At 34.7% G+C, this 15,825-nt stretch overlaps 1 protein-coding gene across 2 annotated transcripts in view; it reads left to right on the top strand.

The window, feature by feature from the left end:
• The first annotated feature begins 355 nt into the window (after window positions 1-355).
• Window positions 356-15,825, top strand: part of adam10a (ADAM metallopeptidase domain 10a) — an 86,886-nt gene continuing 71,416 nt past the window's right edge. For both annotated transcript variants that reach the window (XM_056461553.1, XM_056461552.1), the window contains exon 1: window positions 356-533. In XM_056461553.1, coding sequence (XP_056317528.1) covers window positions 467-533 — 67 coding nt within the window. In that variant the 5' untranslated portion in view covers window positions 356-466. The remainder of the gene's footprint in view (window positions 534-15,825) is intronic.

The following is a 15,825-nucleotide window of genomic DNA, read 5'->3' as shown; positions in this document are numbered from 1 at the left end:
TGCCACTTTTTTCTATGACAGAATTCATTAATTCGTTATTTAATTATTTCGTTCATTCATTCATTCATTCATTCATTCATTCATTCATTCATTCATTCATTCATTCATACTAGAACTATCCAGACACGTAAACGTATTTGACAGGAGAAAGGAACTCAGAGAACCACACCCAATGATACTTTCAGTTTTAAACGGCAGTAATTTTCTTCTCTAATATAATTTGTGTCATTAAGTTCAACAGAAGTCTCAACATAATGTCGTTGTCTTTCTGGCTGTTTATGAGGCAGTGGGCGGGGTTTCCCCCCTCTCTGCCTGCGCATGACGTCAGGCCGTTAGAGACAAGCACGGAGCCGCAGCAGCCGTCACTCGCGCGCACACACATACACAAACGCTCATCAAGGGCGACTGCGCCTTTAAGACCCTCTAAACTAACAACCAAACCAGCCTCGGTGTCAATGTACGAGCGATGAATTTACTCGATATGGTTTTGTTCAAACTCCTGATATTGTTATACTGCTTAAGCGACTCTAACGGTAAGTGGGTTTTGCTTTAGTTTCTGGAAAAAGTGACGGTTAATCGGATTGTGCTTTAGCTGAAGCTAGTACGGGAGGGGTGAACAGAGTGCGGAAGTGAAACCAAACAGTAAAAATAAACAACTTTTATTGTAAAACACGTGGAATTTGTGGTTTATTCGTGTTATAGCATTTGCAATAGACAGCGTGGTGAGCTATTTTCGTACTGACTTTGAGTGGGACGTTTCAGAAGAATGACAATATATGTTTAGCTAACGTTATCTGTCAAAGGCAGCCTGGCTAGCTAACTTAACTGAAGTGGAGAGAGACCGATGAGAATTTAATTCAATTTGTACGTGATTGCATATCTAATGTGGCATTTTTTAAGTGCAATGTCGAGTGCGTAATGTTTGTGAGTTAATGTCTGAAAATACACGAGGACGAAATGAAAGACTACACGCCTTTCCTGTAATCACTTCCACGCAGGAATCGGGCTGTTTTTACTTGACTAGGTCACATGTATTATACAGACGTGCTTTTGATAAAAATACAGATTTGCTAATCAAAAATATATCAGAAGTTAACACATACGTCTATAACCTTCATTTTCTATCATGTGTTGTTCACTGTTAGAGTTTGGGTTTGGTCTGTGGTCTAATTATAATAGCATTGTTTACCAACAATAGAAGTCTATTGTAAGCCTCCCCTTTAGCTACTTGTGTAGCCTTGGCTGTGTGTTGCTGTTGTACACAGTCGCTGCAGTCACTTAAAGATATTATTTCCAACGTAAATTGCTATACGCTTCCAGTAAGTTCAGATTTCGGCTGAAACTCAGTGTGCTCTTGCTGTCAGACAGGAAGTGATGACGTTTTCAACAGTACTTGTATATCAGTCTATTTGTGCTAAATTCATTCAGTTCTAAACAAGACTGTATTCCAAAGAACTGAACCAAGACCTTTATTTTTGTGTTTGTATTGTATATTTTTGCATTAGTATTCATATTTGAGCAATTCCATGCAAATGTCAACCTTGCTATGAAAAAAAGTTTTCTCCAATATAGCGAAACCCTTTGTAGGTTTTTTGTGCAGCCTTGTATCTTATAGTAGTGTAAGTTACTCAAAAGTGTCTGTCAATGTTTTTAAACAATTATATTTGATTTACCAAAGTCACACAAGTGCAGTTTCACATTCGTCACATCCAAAATTATTATTTTTTTTTCATAAATGCAAAAATGTTAAATAAATGAATAAACAGTCATTTTTGTTCTATAGAGAGGCAACTTTTATCCTTTTGATGAGCATTATTTTTTTTAGGGGTTGTGCGGTTTAATTTACAGAATTCCTTCAAAGTATGTTGAATACTGTGAACTCGCAAACTTTTTGGTCACATCCATAACGCATGTTTATTTTCCTCATTTAAGATATAAAACATGTTTACAGATTGATATTCTTCTAATTCCATAACTCTGTGGTTAATTGTTTTGGAAAATATAAACTTCAGTATAATGTTTACATATACTTTTTCTGTGTATTTATGTTTAAAAATGTTACTGTAAATGTCACATCCATAACGCTGGAATTGCTTATTATATAAACATATATTCACTTTTAACTAAGAGTTTCCTCTAAATAAACTCACCATTACTGTTAGCAGATAATCAGGAATTTGTGCTAGACGTAGTTGTAGTTATTAGTATTGCAATGCAATTAGTAATGCTTATAAACACCTGTTAATAATGAATATGTGTTTCCTAAATTGTTACTTGTTGTATTGATTTTGACTTTATTCCAACAAATTTAAATTCTATGCATACCATCATTTGTCAGTTTTCTAGACAGAACGGCTTTATTTTGTGATGTGTTTTGGCCCGGCTGTGTTTGTTGCTATGGGATTCGATGGTTTCTTATGTATTTGGTGTTCATCTAGCTGTTGTTGCCCAGGGCAAAAGACACACTGCTATCATTTCCCCCCATTTTCGTCACTAATTGCATGGATCTCAGCAGTGTCTCACTTGCTCAGCCTCAATCTCAGATCTCTTTTAGAGTTCTGGTTTTCTTACATTGGCTTAAGTTGAAATATGTAATGGTTAATAGCCTGATTCTGGACTGTTGGTTATGTGGCTATGATGGGAGACCAAGTTTCTTTTAATAGCAAAATTGTGACTTTGTTTTTAACTTCTCTAGTGAGAAATGCAATATAGCTTTTAAACAGTTTTGGTGAATTGAATTGATTTCTGTTTGTCTGCTTGTAGTTTTGATTGAGTAATGTTTATTTGCTTGTGTTGAGTTGGCTTTCTGTTGCCTGTTAGGACCTTTTAATATAATTGAAATCAATTGGCATAATATGAGGCTGTAATGTAGGCAAGACCTTTATGAAAGTAATGAGAATAATTGCAAACCATGGAACTTTCATCGGCTCATCAAAATCAAACATGCATCACCCCATCAGTGTTATTTTGTCTGGATGATAAATTATTTTATATTGAAAAAGATTTAATCAATCCACTTCAGATGTGTGCTACTGGCTATGGGAGTTTTGATTGGTGCCTTCTACATGCTTTGACATGTTGCATGTAGCAGATATATGCTTTTAAAAAGTTTGACAAGTTGTCAGCAGTGTGGGAGTTTTTCCCATCAGAACTGCAATTTATATGTAATTTTGGGAAAAGAAGGAGCTTGGTGTTTCTTTGCTTTCAGCTGTTGAGGTTTAACAATATAACTTTATAATGTGAATATAGATTACATACAAAGTCAGCGCTAACAGCATGAATGGTGCAAAATGTGTGATGTGTTTTCTGCGTATGTGTAGTATTGAACTTAATTGCAGTATTGAACTTGTGCAGAAAAGCATCTTGCAAGTAATCTACACTGTAAAAAAATCTGTTAATTAACAGTTTATGTATTTTGCGAGTGTTTTCTGTTTATTTATGGTTGTGAATTGCATTATTGGACCTTGATCTCTGCTCTGTCGACTTTTGATGTTGAAAACAAAATGTCTTTTATTGACATTTTAGCAATTTGGAGAAATAAATCTGTAAAATAATTGAAAATAAACTGTCAGTTTATTACAAGGTTTTTGTACTGAAAATGCAACACCAACCCAGACAATATATCGCTTTGAACTATTAAAAATGTTAATAAAAGTCACTTTCTCAAACTTTTCAAGAGTTAAGGTTCTTGGTAGAAAGAGCAAGGTCCCACAATGCAATTTAAAGGATAGATAAATGGGGAAAAATTAAAACATGAATAACAATATGCAAAATATAAATTATAGATATTCTTCTAGTGTAGAATGAGTGATAAGAGTAATTTTTCAGAGTGCAAGCTACATTATTTTGTTGAAACGTTTTTGTATCTATTTTGATGTTTTTCTCTGCTATTATTAGCCAGCTGTGAAAACAACTGTAAAATGTTTTGTTGACATCCATTATGGCTAGAATATCAACTCAAACATGCTGTTATCTCCATGTAACATCAACATCTGTAAGCTCTATTTCGTTCATTCGTTTTCCTTTCGGCTTAGTCTCTTTGTTAATCCGGGGTCGCCACAGCGGAATGAACAGCCAACTTATCCAGAACATGTTTTACACAGTGGATCCAGCTGCAGCCCATCACTGGGAAACATCCACACACACTCATTCACACACTACGAACAATTTAGCTTACCCAATTCACCTGGACTACATGTTTTGGACTTGTGGGGGAAACATCACGCGAACACAAGGAGAACATGCAAACTCCACAAAGAAATGCCAACCGACCCAGCCAAGGCTTGAACTAGCGACCTTCTTGCTGTGAGACGATCGTGCTACCCACTGCACCACCATGTCACCCTAAGCTGTATTTAATTAGTTATTTCATACAGTGAATGAAGACTAATGGTATCAAATATAGAGTTTATTCAGTCCACTGATGAAGTGGCATGATGTTGAGCAACATAAACCCCCTCTTGCAACAAGTGTGTTGCCAACTACACCCAAATGCTGTTGTAAGCCATCTTGCAATTTTATATGTTCGCTTCTTCAGATTGATGGATCTTCCCACATGTTGTCTACCTGTATGCCCACAGCCCAGCATTAACAGTTGCTTGTGAAAATTGTGGGTAAATAAAATCTAAGGCTGATTTGTTTGGAGTGCTATAAAGCGTGTTCACCCTCATTGGAAAAAATATACAGCCTGGATGAAGTTTACTATCTGACCTAAAGCTCTTTATTGTTCTCCAAAACTCTGTTTGGCAACACATATGTGGAAAACGTCTCGCATTTAACCACAACAACAAAAATACAAGTTACCAACAATTAATATGCATGCGAGAGGCATTACTATTTTAGCAACATTTGGGCTTTTAATGCTTTCACAGTCAATCATTGACTATTGTTTTGCTGTCTTCAGCATGATGTGGTTCTCATTCTCTTCTCTATCTTTTTTCCTTCTACGAAACTGTTCATTGTTAACACTTGGAGAGACTAATTCAAAAACAATTCAAAGCAAGTGTACCGTCTATTCTATTGACAAACTTGGTCAGGCTTGCTGTGTATGCATGTTATACGTTTAATGTAAATTTAGAGTCAATTAGATTATGTAGCACTTTTAGCATATTTAGATTTCAGATCAATTATAAGTATGTTAATACTATACTATAATAAGTATGTTAATATGTTAGCAGTGGCAACTTAACACATTAATGTTTCTTAACACATTAATGTCCAGAAATAAAGGCATAGATTTTAATAAGTTCGTAATAATGAGAGATGTTCTTAAGATGCTTCAAAATAAAATCTAATAATAATAATAATAAAAAAATGTTGTGACTTTTTATCAGAGCAGCTTCATAGTGCAAACCAGTGGTTTTCCTCCAGTGGTAAACGACAATACCCTTTCATTTAATAAGGATAAGCTTTTGAATTGAGCATAGAATTAAAGAAAACATATAAACTGGAGTCTTCCAGTGCTGAGGGATTGTTTACAATTCAGTTTTTATTTTCAGAATATGTTTAGGTAATTGCATACATGTTTAATTACCTAACATCTTTTTTTGGAGCTTTAAATGAGCTTTGTTTAAACTTTTGCAAATGAAGCAAATTTCACCTCTTGAAAAAGGCTGTGCGATTTCACATTTGGTATTTAACATTTGTGCTATTTTTACCAAAGGCTAGATATGAATAATAAATAACTGAAAGCAGAGTTGACTGGTAACCTCTTCTGTCAGACCAATGTATGAGCACTATGATTTTGCTTTATTTTTGACATTACTACAGAACTGCCTTTAAACTGATGTCAAATATGAATATAAGCAGTAATGAGATGTGTGCTGTCATCTGTTCTGGATGAAAAGGAGCAAACATGCATAAGCTCACAGATGCCTACTGACATCGTTGTGGTGTGAATGTCCCCATTTTATTTTTTTTTACTTCACTCATGTTTTCACAGAAAGTGGATCCCATGTTTGTGAATGTTCATAGATAACCAGCCAAAGAGTCACACCCACTAGAAATGATAACATTGTTTTTTAAATATCTCTTCCTCTCAGGCTCCAGGGTGTCTTTCTCTTCCTACCTTTTTCATTTACCCAAAGCTCCACAGTCAGCTCAGATGATGCCCTTTATAGTTGTTTAAATGTTTATTTAGTTGCTAAAGTGATTTCAAGAGGCATTACAAACTATAAGATCTGTACGTGAAATTTTCTATCTGTTTTTTTTAATAAATGATATATGATAGCGCCGTCTCATGCAAAATCACACGTTCCACTGCTGATATGAATTATTTCAGAGCATAATTCTCTTGATTAAATGTGTGTTTAAAATATAAAATGCTACATTAAAAATAATAGCCATGTTTAATTCTGTTTTAGCTACCAAAGGAGGATCAGGGCATATAGATTCAGCACTACACTCTTTTGTTTTTCTTTGGTTCTTTTATGTAATAGGTGGCACGATATTGAAAAAACTGATTATGGGAGTGTATGTGTTAAAAAGGGAAATATGTAGTGCTTGGTTTATTGTTTTCCGAAGAGTCAAACTGTAGTTAGATATTCAGGTATAGTAATTGAATAATCAAATGTAAAATAACACTGTACAGTCTTCATTGCTGATCAACTATAATCCAAACTCAATATTGCAGATACTGCGATGTGACTATTGTGAATGCACACATTGCGGTATCGATGCTGAATTGGTATATTGTGCAGTTCTAGTATAGTTTCTTTGCTTTTGTCTTGGGGACCAAGTCAGTGATAAATATGAATTGTCATTTTTAATGACTTAGTGAATCTCTGCCCATCATCAATGAAAATGTGTAATGAATGTAATTGGAGTGAGTGTAGCTCATTGTTTCAAATGCAGCTTGAGAATATTTGAGGAAAAGGAGAAAATAAAAAAGCCGGCATGTAACAAGTAGAGTATGATATTACTTTAATGTTGTTCATAAATATTAACTTTAGGTCAGTATAATGTGAACAAGATACTGAGCAGTTGTCTGAGGAGAAGAAAAACTCTTAAAGGTGTTTAAAACGTCTTTTAGGGTGCCGTGACATGACTTAAGATGATGCAATAGGTGAGCGCAATGATAAAATAACATTCATGTAAAGCGATTTGTAGGAAAATAGTGGAATGCAAAACAGCCTTATGTGCTTTCAGTTGCTCCAGCTCAGGACAGGGCTTTGCTCTATTCTCTTTGGTTTCATTGCAGTTTTTGCAGACTGCAGATTTCAAAGCTGTGCATAAACAGCAGGAAATGAAATATGCTACTGAATATCAGCTTAGCTGTTATTACCTACAGTCTTGTGCCTGTGGTCAAATCACTCCTGCTCATGTGATATACAGTTTATGATGGATGCATTTCTTAGTCTTTTCATATGTTTCATATGGCTGTATATGTAAATGTTAAGCGTATAGCTTTGTTTTTAAATAATATTTTAACATAATTGTAAACCAAGAATGTGTCAGCTATGAAATTGTTGACATTGTATCAGGCTAAATATGTAACTTTTTTTTTTCTTGTTTAAGAAGTTGATTGCTATCTGTGTTTCTATTAATAGGGTTATGTGTGTATAATCAGATTACTTTTAGATTTTCACTGTAAGCACTGTTACTAAACAGTTGAGTTGCTTTCACTTCTCTTTTCATGCCTTTTGCCCTTATAATAAGGTCCAGTCTTTCATCCATGTATCACACCTTACTATGCTTATACTAGACTGGATTTTTACCCTCATTTCCAGGACTATTTTTCCTTGTGCACCTCAAAGCTGCAGTGTTCAGATTCTTGTGTCTTCTGTTAGAAAGGAGGAGTAAACCACTCTGACCAGAGAAAGGAAGCTATATAATGCTGTCTGATAGACCTTCAATTGTGTTTCAGAAACAAATTGCCAGTCTCTTTTGCCACACTATCACCTTCATCCAGCTCACTCTTTGTGAAGAGTAGAGATTATTTTCCAGGCTTACTCCCTTACTTGAAAGTGAGAGTTGTTTTCAGATTGTTGGCAGTAATGGAGAGTGGAGAGCATCTTTTCATCCAAGAATAAAAATTTGCTCTTAATTTATTTTCCATCAGGGCATCTAAGGTTTTTATTTATTTATTTATTTATTTATTTATTTATTTATTTATTTATTTATTTATTTATTTATTTATTTATTTATTATGTATTTATTTATTTATTTATTTATTTATTTCACCAGTAGAACATTGTTTTGCCTCAATGTTTAGGCAAGATGATTATTAAATTTTTTTGAAGTGTCACATTTTGATTTAAATACCTTTTACATTGTCAAAGAAAAGTCACCAACACCTTGAATGGTCTTAGGGGAGTCAATTAACAGAACATGTAAAATGTTGGGTTAACTGTCCCTTTAAGTGCCAGATCTTGGCCAGAGAAGAAACAACGCAACTATGGTATTGAACGCCCACTACCATTGCCCACAGCTTACGTCCATGACCCATGACAGAGGCTAATTTGTGTAAAATCTTCTGCTATGCGGCCTGTCTGACCAGTAGATCACCCATGGGTTCAGATCAAACTTTAATGTAATGATTCAGAGGGCAAAATAAATAGCAAAGAGGTTTTTGAGCCTTTTCTGTCAAATCTGTATTTCTTTTTAAATAAAATATTCTTAGTCCGTTCCTGTGTTGTTTTAAACTTCACTTCTGTAAATTTAAGTTTGCATTTGTCATAACTGTTCATGTCTTAACAGAGCCCTGCCTTTAATCTCTTACATGGCGAAGTGTGTAGAAGCATGAGTGTAAAGGTCACTGGCCCCTTACACAAGTTCTGTGTGAACCCTGCTGCAGCATAATAAATCATGAGCCAAGCTGTTTCCACTTCCTGTAATTTTCTGACTGTGTACCACCCAGTTCAACTTCATGCTTTATTGAATGCAGATAATACAAAGTTGATTTCAGTGACATGCTGTTTCAGTGGAATGTTTTAATGTGCATTAATCTTTTTTGTAATTAGGTTTTATGGTAATAATATGTGATTAAAAAAACTGATGATGTTCTAAATGGTTCATTTTTAGTGTAGGGAACATGGAAATTTCGCATGCTTTACTCAGCATTGTGTTGTGACTGGAGATCAGAGCTCTTGGTGACCTTTCTGTTGGTGCATAGTAAACTGGTTGTTTTTTTAATTCAGAAGAGAACTGGTGTTTGAGTGTGTACAAGGGGCTGCACAATATATTGTTTCAGCATCGATATTGCAGTGTGATCATTCGCAATAGTCACATCGCAGGATATATGCAATGTTGAATTTGTATTGTCATTTATTATTTGCATTAGGACTACACAAGATATCGTTTCAGCATCAATATCGCAATGTGCACATTCACAATGGTCACATCGCAGGATCTGCAATGTCAAGTCTAGTTTATAGTTGAGCAGGAGTTGTAACCATAATAGAGTAAAAATGTATAATTTGCATGTTTTAAGGACTGTGACTGTGAATTTCAGATTAGCTTAATTTAATAAGGTACACGAATCTATATAATTTGTAACTTTAATAAAGGCAAATTTATAGAATTATTAATGTAATGAAAACTATAGTGTTATTTTACATTTGCTTAGTACCTGAGTATACTATTAATAACGTACACTATGTACATTTCATTTGTTTAATCTTTGCTCTGATGTATTTATTAATGCTTGAAATTTGCAAATGATTCAATCCCCTCCAGAATCACCCCAATCAACCTAAAATAAGGAATTTTTCTCAAATATTGCCATCTGCTTTAATTGTATTTATATCACATTATTTATTGCAGAAAAACAAAGTTTTTGTCTATGTTTGTTTGTCTATGTCTGTTTTTGATGCCTGTGATTGTATAATGATTTTTAAAGCATGCAGGTATAAGAAAATGTATCATTTTGACCTTAACTATGATTAATTTTGAGTTATTTTTATCATTCAGTTTCTGTACTTGAAAACTGTTAAACCTTTATTTCAATTGTATCTTTTTCTTGATTTGTATTTATGGATTGTTATGCATGCAAATACAGAAATGCACTGCAAATACCACAGACCACAGGGGGAGCCCAAAAAGTTTATAGACTGTTTATTAGATTTTAAGGAGATGCAAATCGTAAACATTAATTCATCAATCTCTGACTAAACATGTGCATGAAAATACTCACAAAATATGCAAATACAGAAACACACTGCAAATAGCACAGACAACAACGAAAATATATCTGGAGACCCCAAAAATTTTAAAGATTGTTTATTAGATTAGGATGACAGAATCATCCTAATTGATCTAACAATATAAATTCTTTCCAAACGTAGATATTAATTCATATGGTGAAATTGTATTCATATCGCAAAATGACAATGTTAGATTTTTCCAATATCGTGCAGGACTACTATGTACACACTAATGGTTGCTTACTCTCCTCATTTTGTACGCTAAAACCAGTCTGACTTCATTTCTTCTGTAGGACACAAAAGGATTATTTTAAATAATGCACTTGGTTGTTTTGTTTACAAAAAATACAATTGAGGCTTTCAGGCTTTAAGAAAGATGGAACATTATCAAAAAAAGTGGTCTTCTAAAGCTTGAATATAGCTTTGTGTTAGAAACAAACCAAATGCAATAGATCTAAAAGATTTACATAGAATACACCCTGAGTGATGATGGGGTTTCTATTATGGAAGTAAAAAAATAAATAAATCTAGATGTCAAATGAAAGATGCTCTTAACAAAAGGAGTTCGGCTGATTATAGATGTGAAGGTGGCTGCTATAAAAGATGTGTAATGGCAGGCTGTCACAAGTATCTTGTATATAAAATATAAAAACGTACTGAAAAACCTTCCTATTTGGCATTCTCTGTGATAATCAATAACTAACTTTTCCAGCATCAGAATATTTTAGACCCTCCACTCGTCTTATACATGTTGTGCAACTCTTCGAACAGTTCTGCGGTTACTTTGTGTGGGAGTCTGGTGCTTTTGTCCTCACATGTGGGGTAATTTAGGCAGAAATGAGACAGCGATTGTTTGTGCTTGTACAAAAGAGCTCCGTTCCATCCTCCTTGCACAGTCACGCCTTTCTCTCTGTGTCTATTTGGAGAGTTTCTCATTTACCCTGAATGCTATATGTTTTCAATTATACATGCCATCTGTTCAGGCCTGTCTTGGGCAAGTTTGTACATTTTTAATGCAGCACAAAATATATTTGTATAGCCTTTTTTTAACTGATGTAGAAGTGATTTAAATGAAGACCTTGTATTGTCAACCTATACTTTTTCTAATAGGGGTGTGGTAAACAAAATTACATATACTTCTTTGATTAATAATTATTAATGTAACGTCATAAAGATCAACAATCTGAGAGCTCCCTCAACCTGCATAGGCAGCAATAGTCTCGACTCAAAGTCCAGAAAAATACCTGAAAACATCCACAAAACAGACCATACACTAAAAAAATTGTTGCATGCAAAACTGTTGCAAACAATTTATTTGTGTTGAATTTAAACAAACAAATTAAATTTAATAATGTTCAACTTAATTTGTTTGTTTAAATTCAGCCCAAATAAATTGTTTACAACCACTTAACGTAAAAAAATTGAGTAAATCCAAGGAATCATCTCTGAATAATTTTTTTTCAGTGTATGTCTTCAGTATTTCAATTGAATAATTGACCTTTCGCTAAGCCACACCTAAAAACCGGCACACACCATTTGTGGCTTAGTAACCGTAGTAGCTACGCGCATGAGCTCTGTCAAGCTTTTGAGCAAGGGAAATAAGTCAAAGCATTGTGCATATAGATTGCGCAAATCTGATACCCAGTACCCTAAAAGTTTGGATGAGGTGGTGGAATTTTTCATTTCCAAAACTTAAAACCCAAGGGGAGAAATGCCAGTGTGGACCAAGCTGTGTTCGGGCCGTAAAAGCAGCACAATTTCCTTTTAAGTCTTTTGGACATTTAGTCATTGGTGACGACATTATAGTGTTATTGTGTCGGATTAATATTTGCTCGTAGGGAAAGTCTATTTGTTCACTTCTGCCATTTATACTTTGCATTTCAATGTATTTATTTTTTCCCACTTAACTGCAAATTAGAATTGAAACTATATAAAAAGCTCAGAAACATACTGACAGTTATAGGTACTGTACATTATTATGGATCAATGATGCCAATTTTTGGTCACAAATTCATCAATTTACCCTTTTTGGTTGTTCTTTTTATTGTGTGGAACCACTGTGCATGCGTGTTTTCTTCGTCGGTTAGTAATGCTATATTTCATTGCACAACGATTAGTCCATCAGGCTTTTTGGTTAAAAGAGAGAAATCACGGTTTAGTTTGTTATTATTAAATAATTTTTAAACTTCTCCTCTCCTGCTGTGCATGAACTAAGCTGTTGAACGGTCAGCATATGAGGCAGCTAGGCTTTAGCTTCAATTTTGATTAAATAATTTTCGTATCGGTTGCATATTATGTCATGAATATATACCCTTGTGATGCATATACTGCAGACATTTTTTTTTTGTTTGGCCTTCTCGGATATCTCACCTATTCGCCAAAAATGACTAATTATATCCCTGGAAATGTCTGACACCGGCGCATACATATTGTAATAGACGTGCCAGGCACGAAAGCTTGATAGGCGAAACAACAGTAACTAAGGAGGGCGGGACTTAGCGAAGAGTCAATTATCAAGCTGCAAGAATACTTTTGTACACACATAAAACTAAAACAATGATTTTCCTCTCTGTGCCAGTATAAAGCACATGTTCACAAGAGCAATGTGCTCTTTATGCCTATTGTTCTTGGTCGTTCCTCTGACATATAACCTCAGAATACCCTCTGCCTTGTTTTCAAACAGAGGAAGTTGCGTGTTTGCATCTGGGGCATGTATAAGTGCACACTACAGCGCATGTGAACACGTCCTATACTGACACTAATGAAAAGAAACTTGACTTAAGTCTGTATTTTCAGATAATATTGCATGTACTTAACTCACTCATTAACTTCTTTTTTTTTTTTTGTGAAAATGTTTTTATAAAACGATATGCTGATTTTCTGAAGAACTGGTGAGATGTTGCAGAACTGGATTATATATGTAAAGAGAAATCTGCTTACAGGGATATTCTTTTGATTACTTTACTTAGTTATAGTATAATATTGTCATTTAAACTTCATTCTAAAAGGCTTCATTAAGAAGACTAATCAGAATTGACCAAATAAAACACTTTACATTTGATGTAATGAAGGAAATCTTTACTTGTTGATAATGTCAACTTGCAAGTAGTAAAAAATAATTTATTACTGTTGAAAATACATTTTAAAAAAGTAGATTCAAGTTGAGTTTTTGTTCTCAGTATTTATGTGTTGTAATCATATCATTCAATTGAATTCAAGGTTTTTTTTTTGTATAGCACTTTTTACAATAATCATTTTTAAAGCAGCTTTACAAAAGGTGCAGATTATTGCATTACGATCAAATTAAGTTAAAGTTAAAATCAAATATAAGTATTATTATATATAAACATAGTTATCCTGTAGTTTTATAGGTATCATCCCCAAAGACAATGCAAATGAATGCCTGTTCATACTCAGTCAGCAGCATTTTAAACTAATTTTAACTAGTGTAAAATATGCTTTCTTTTGATGCAGTGCTCCGTAGATTCATCTCTGCTGAGGGCAGGCAATGCTGATCTGAAGTGCACTGACTCACCTCTCTGCCTTAGCTAATAGAGCAAAATTGTCCCATTTGCTTCTGATGAAACATCACTTCCCTGTCATTACACCTTTATGCTCCTCAGCGATGGTTCACTTGCTGACTCTAGTTCTAGGTTACAGGGATAAAGATAAGTTAGCAAATTACTCAAAGTGCCAAGTTGCCATAGGAACGAGTCCAAAATGAGACAGTTGTCCATAAGTCCATGGATATAAATGACTTTGTCTCTTACTGCATAAGGCAAAGGCTGCACATTTTAATTTGTTTTGCATCCATAGTATTGTTTTCATGTTCTTCTCATGTCTGTGTGGGTTTCCTCCGGGTGCCCCGTAGTCCAAAGGCATGCAGTATAGGTTAATTGAACATGCTAAATTGGTCATAGTTTGTGAATGAGAGTGTGTGCATGTCTGTTTCCCAGCATTGGGGGTTTTACTGTCAGTTCTGAGATGTGGTTGGAAGGGTATCCGCCGTGTAAAACATATGCCATAGTAATTAGCGGTTCATTTCTCTGTGGTGACCCTGATAAAGTAGGGAATAAGCCAAAGGAAAGTGAGTGTTGTTTTCAGTATTGTCTTTTGCACTCAACATGCGAGCTTCTAAAGTTTCTGAGCTTCCCACATGGCTATCATTTTAAGGCATTATAGGCTGACAGCAGCTTAAAAACTTCAAGGGTCTCTTTTAGGATTTGTGGACTTAATCTATTTGGAAACTAATGCTACACTTCACATCTTTTCTGAAGGAGCTCCATGCCATTAAGTTATAAGCCTGTGACACGTGACTTGAAAATGGTGATTAGCTTGTGGTAAGAAATGTGGTCCAATACAACAGAAGCTGAATGATGCAGCTGTTTATAGGTCAGTTCCAGTCAAAGCATGATCTCAGCTTTCTGGTGCTGATTTTTAGTGGTACTAATACAGAAATAAAACAGAAAGCCATTGCAATTGTGAAAGTAGATGATATACACTGACATGAAAAACGTAATCTGACACTCATAATGAGTTTCATGTGTGACAAGAAACTTATACATTTAGTCCTGTTTAATTGAGTCATTTTTAAATGTTTTATGCCATATTTTCATACAGAGCTAGCTGAAGATTCAAACCATTGCTGGGCTCTATGTGAATTATTTTATCAGCTGAACACTTAAAGCTTCTGAACAGCTTATAACAAATGTAAATGATTCAAAATGTAACTAGGAAATTCTCCCTCTCTCACTCAAATGAAAATCTGCTGCAAATAGACATGTTTCCAAAGCACATATTTAGTTTTAATGAGCAAAATTGTTTCCTGGACTGACAAAACAGGTATGCTTCAGGCAAGGCAAAGCTAGTTTAATTATGTAACACATTTTATACAGAATGGCAATTGAAAGTGCTTTATATAAACCGAAAAAAAGAAACAAGTGTGAGAAAATAAAAACATGGTTTAAAGGAATAGAAAGAAAAGAAGGACATAATAGTGCGTCTGACTGTCTTTTTGGGAAAGCCAGTGAGGTGGCCTTTGCAGTAATCCACCCTGCTGGTGATAAAAACATGAACAAGTTTAAGTCCACAATGGAAACAAAGCATCTAATTCTTGCAATGTTTTTGAGATGATAGTATGCTGATTTACTAACTGCTTTGACATGACTACTAAAACTCAGATCTGACTCCAGAATCACACCAAGATTCTTGACCTTATTTGACCTTATTCTAGACCTTATTACCCTTAGAGCAAAGGTACGCATTCACCTTGAGAACCTCATCTCTGTTCCCAAATGCAATGACTTCAGTTCTCTCTTTGTTTAACTGAAGAAAGTTTTGGCTCATCCTACTGTTAATTTCATCAATGCATTTGGCAGTCATCAAAGTTACTAGGCAGCAATAAGGCTATTAAGTAGATCTGAGTGTCATCAGCATAGCTGTGGTTGGAGATTTGGTTCCTTCTCATTATTTGGCTCAGTGGGAGCATATAAAGGTTGAACAGGAGAGGTGCCAGAATTGAACTTTGGTACTCCACATGTTTCATGTTTAGTCTTCTGTCCTTTTTAGGACCACACCTTGTTTGGTCAATTTAGTTGTCTCTATCAATGCCACATTCATATTTCAATAGAACTGCAGCAGAGTTCATTTGGTAGCAGACCAAGGCCCATCTTTTCAGACGTCA

This window comes from Danio aesculapii, chromosome 7, assembly GCF_903798145.1.
Source record: "Danio aesculapii chromosome 7, fDanAes4.1, whole genome shotgun sequence".
In the NCBI taxonomy this organism is placed as follows: domain Eukaryota; kingdom Metazoa; phylum Chordata; class Actinopteri; order Cypriniformes; family Danionidae; genus Danio; species Danio aesculapii.
This window is presented reverse-complemented; position numbering and strand designations above follow the sequence as displayed.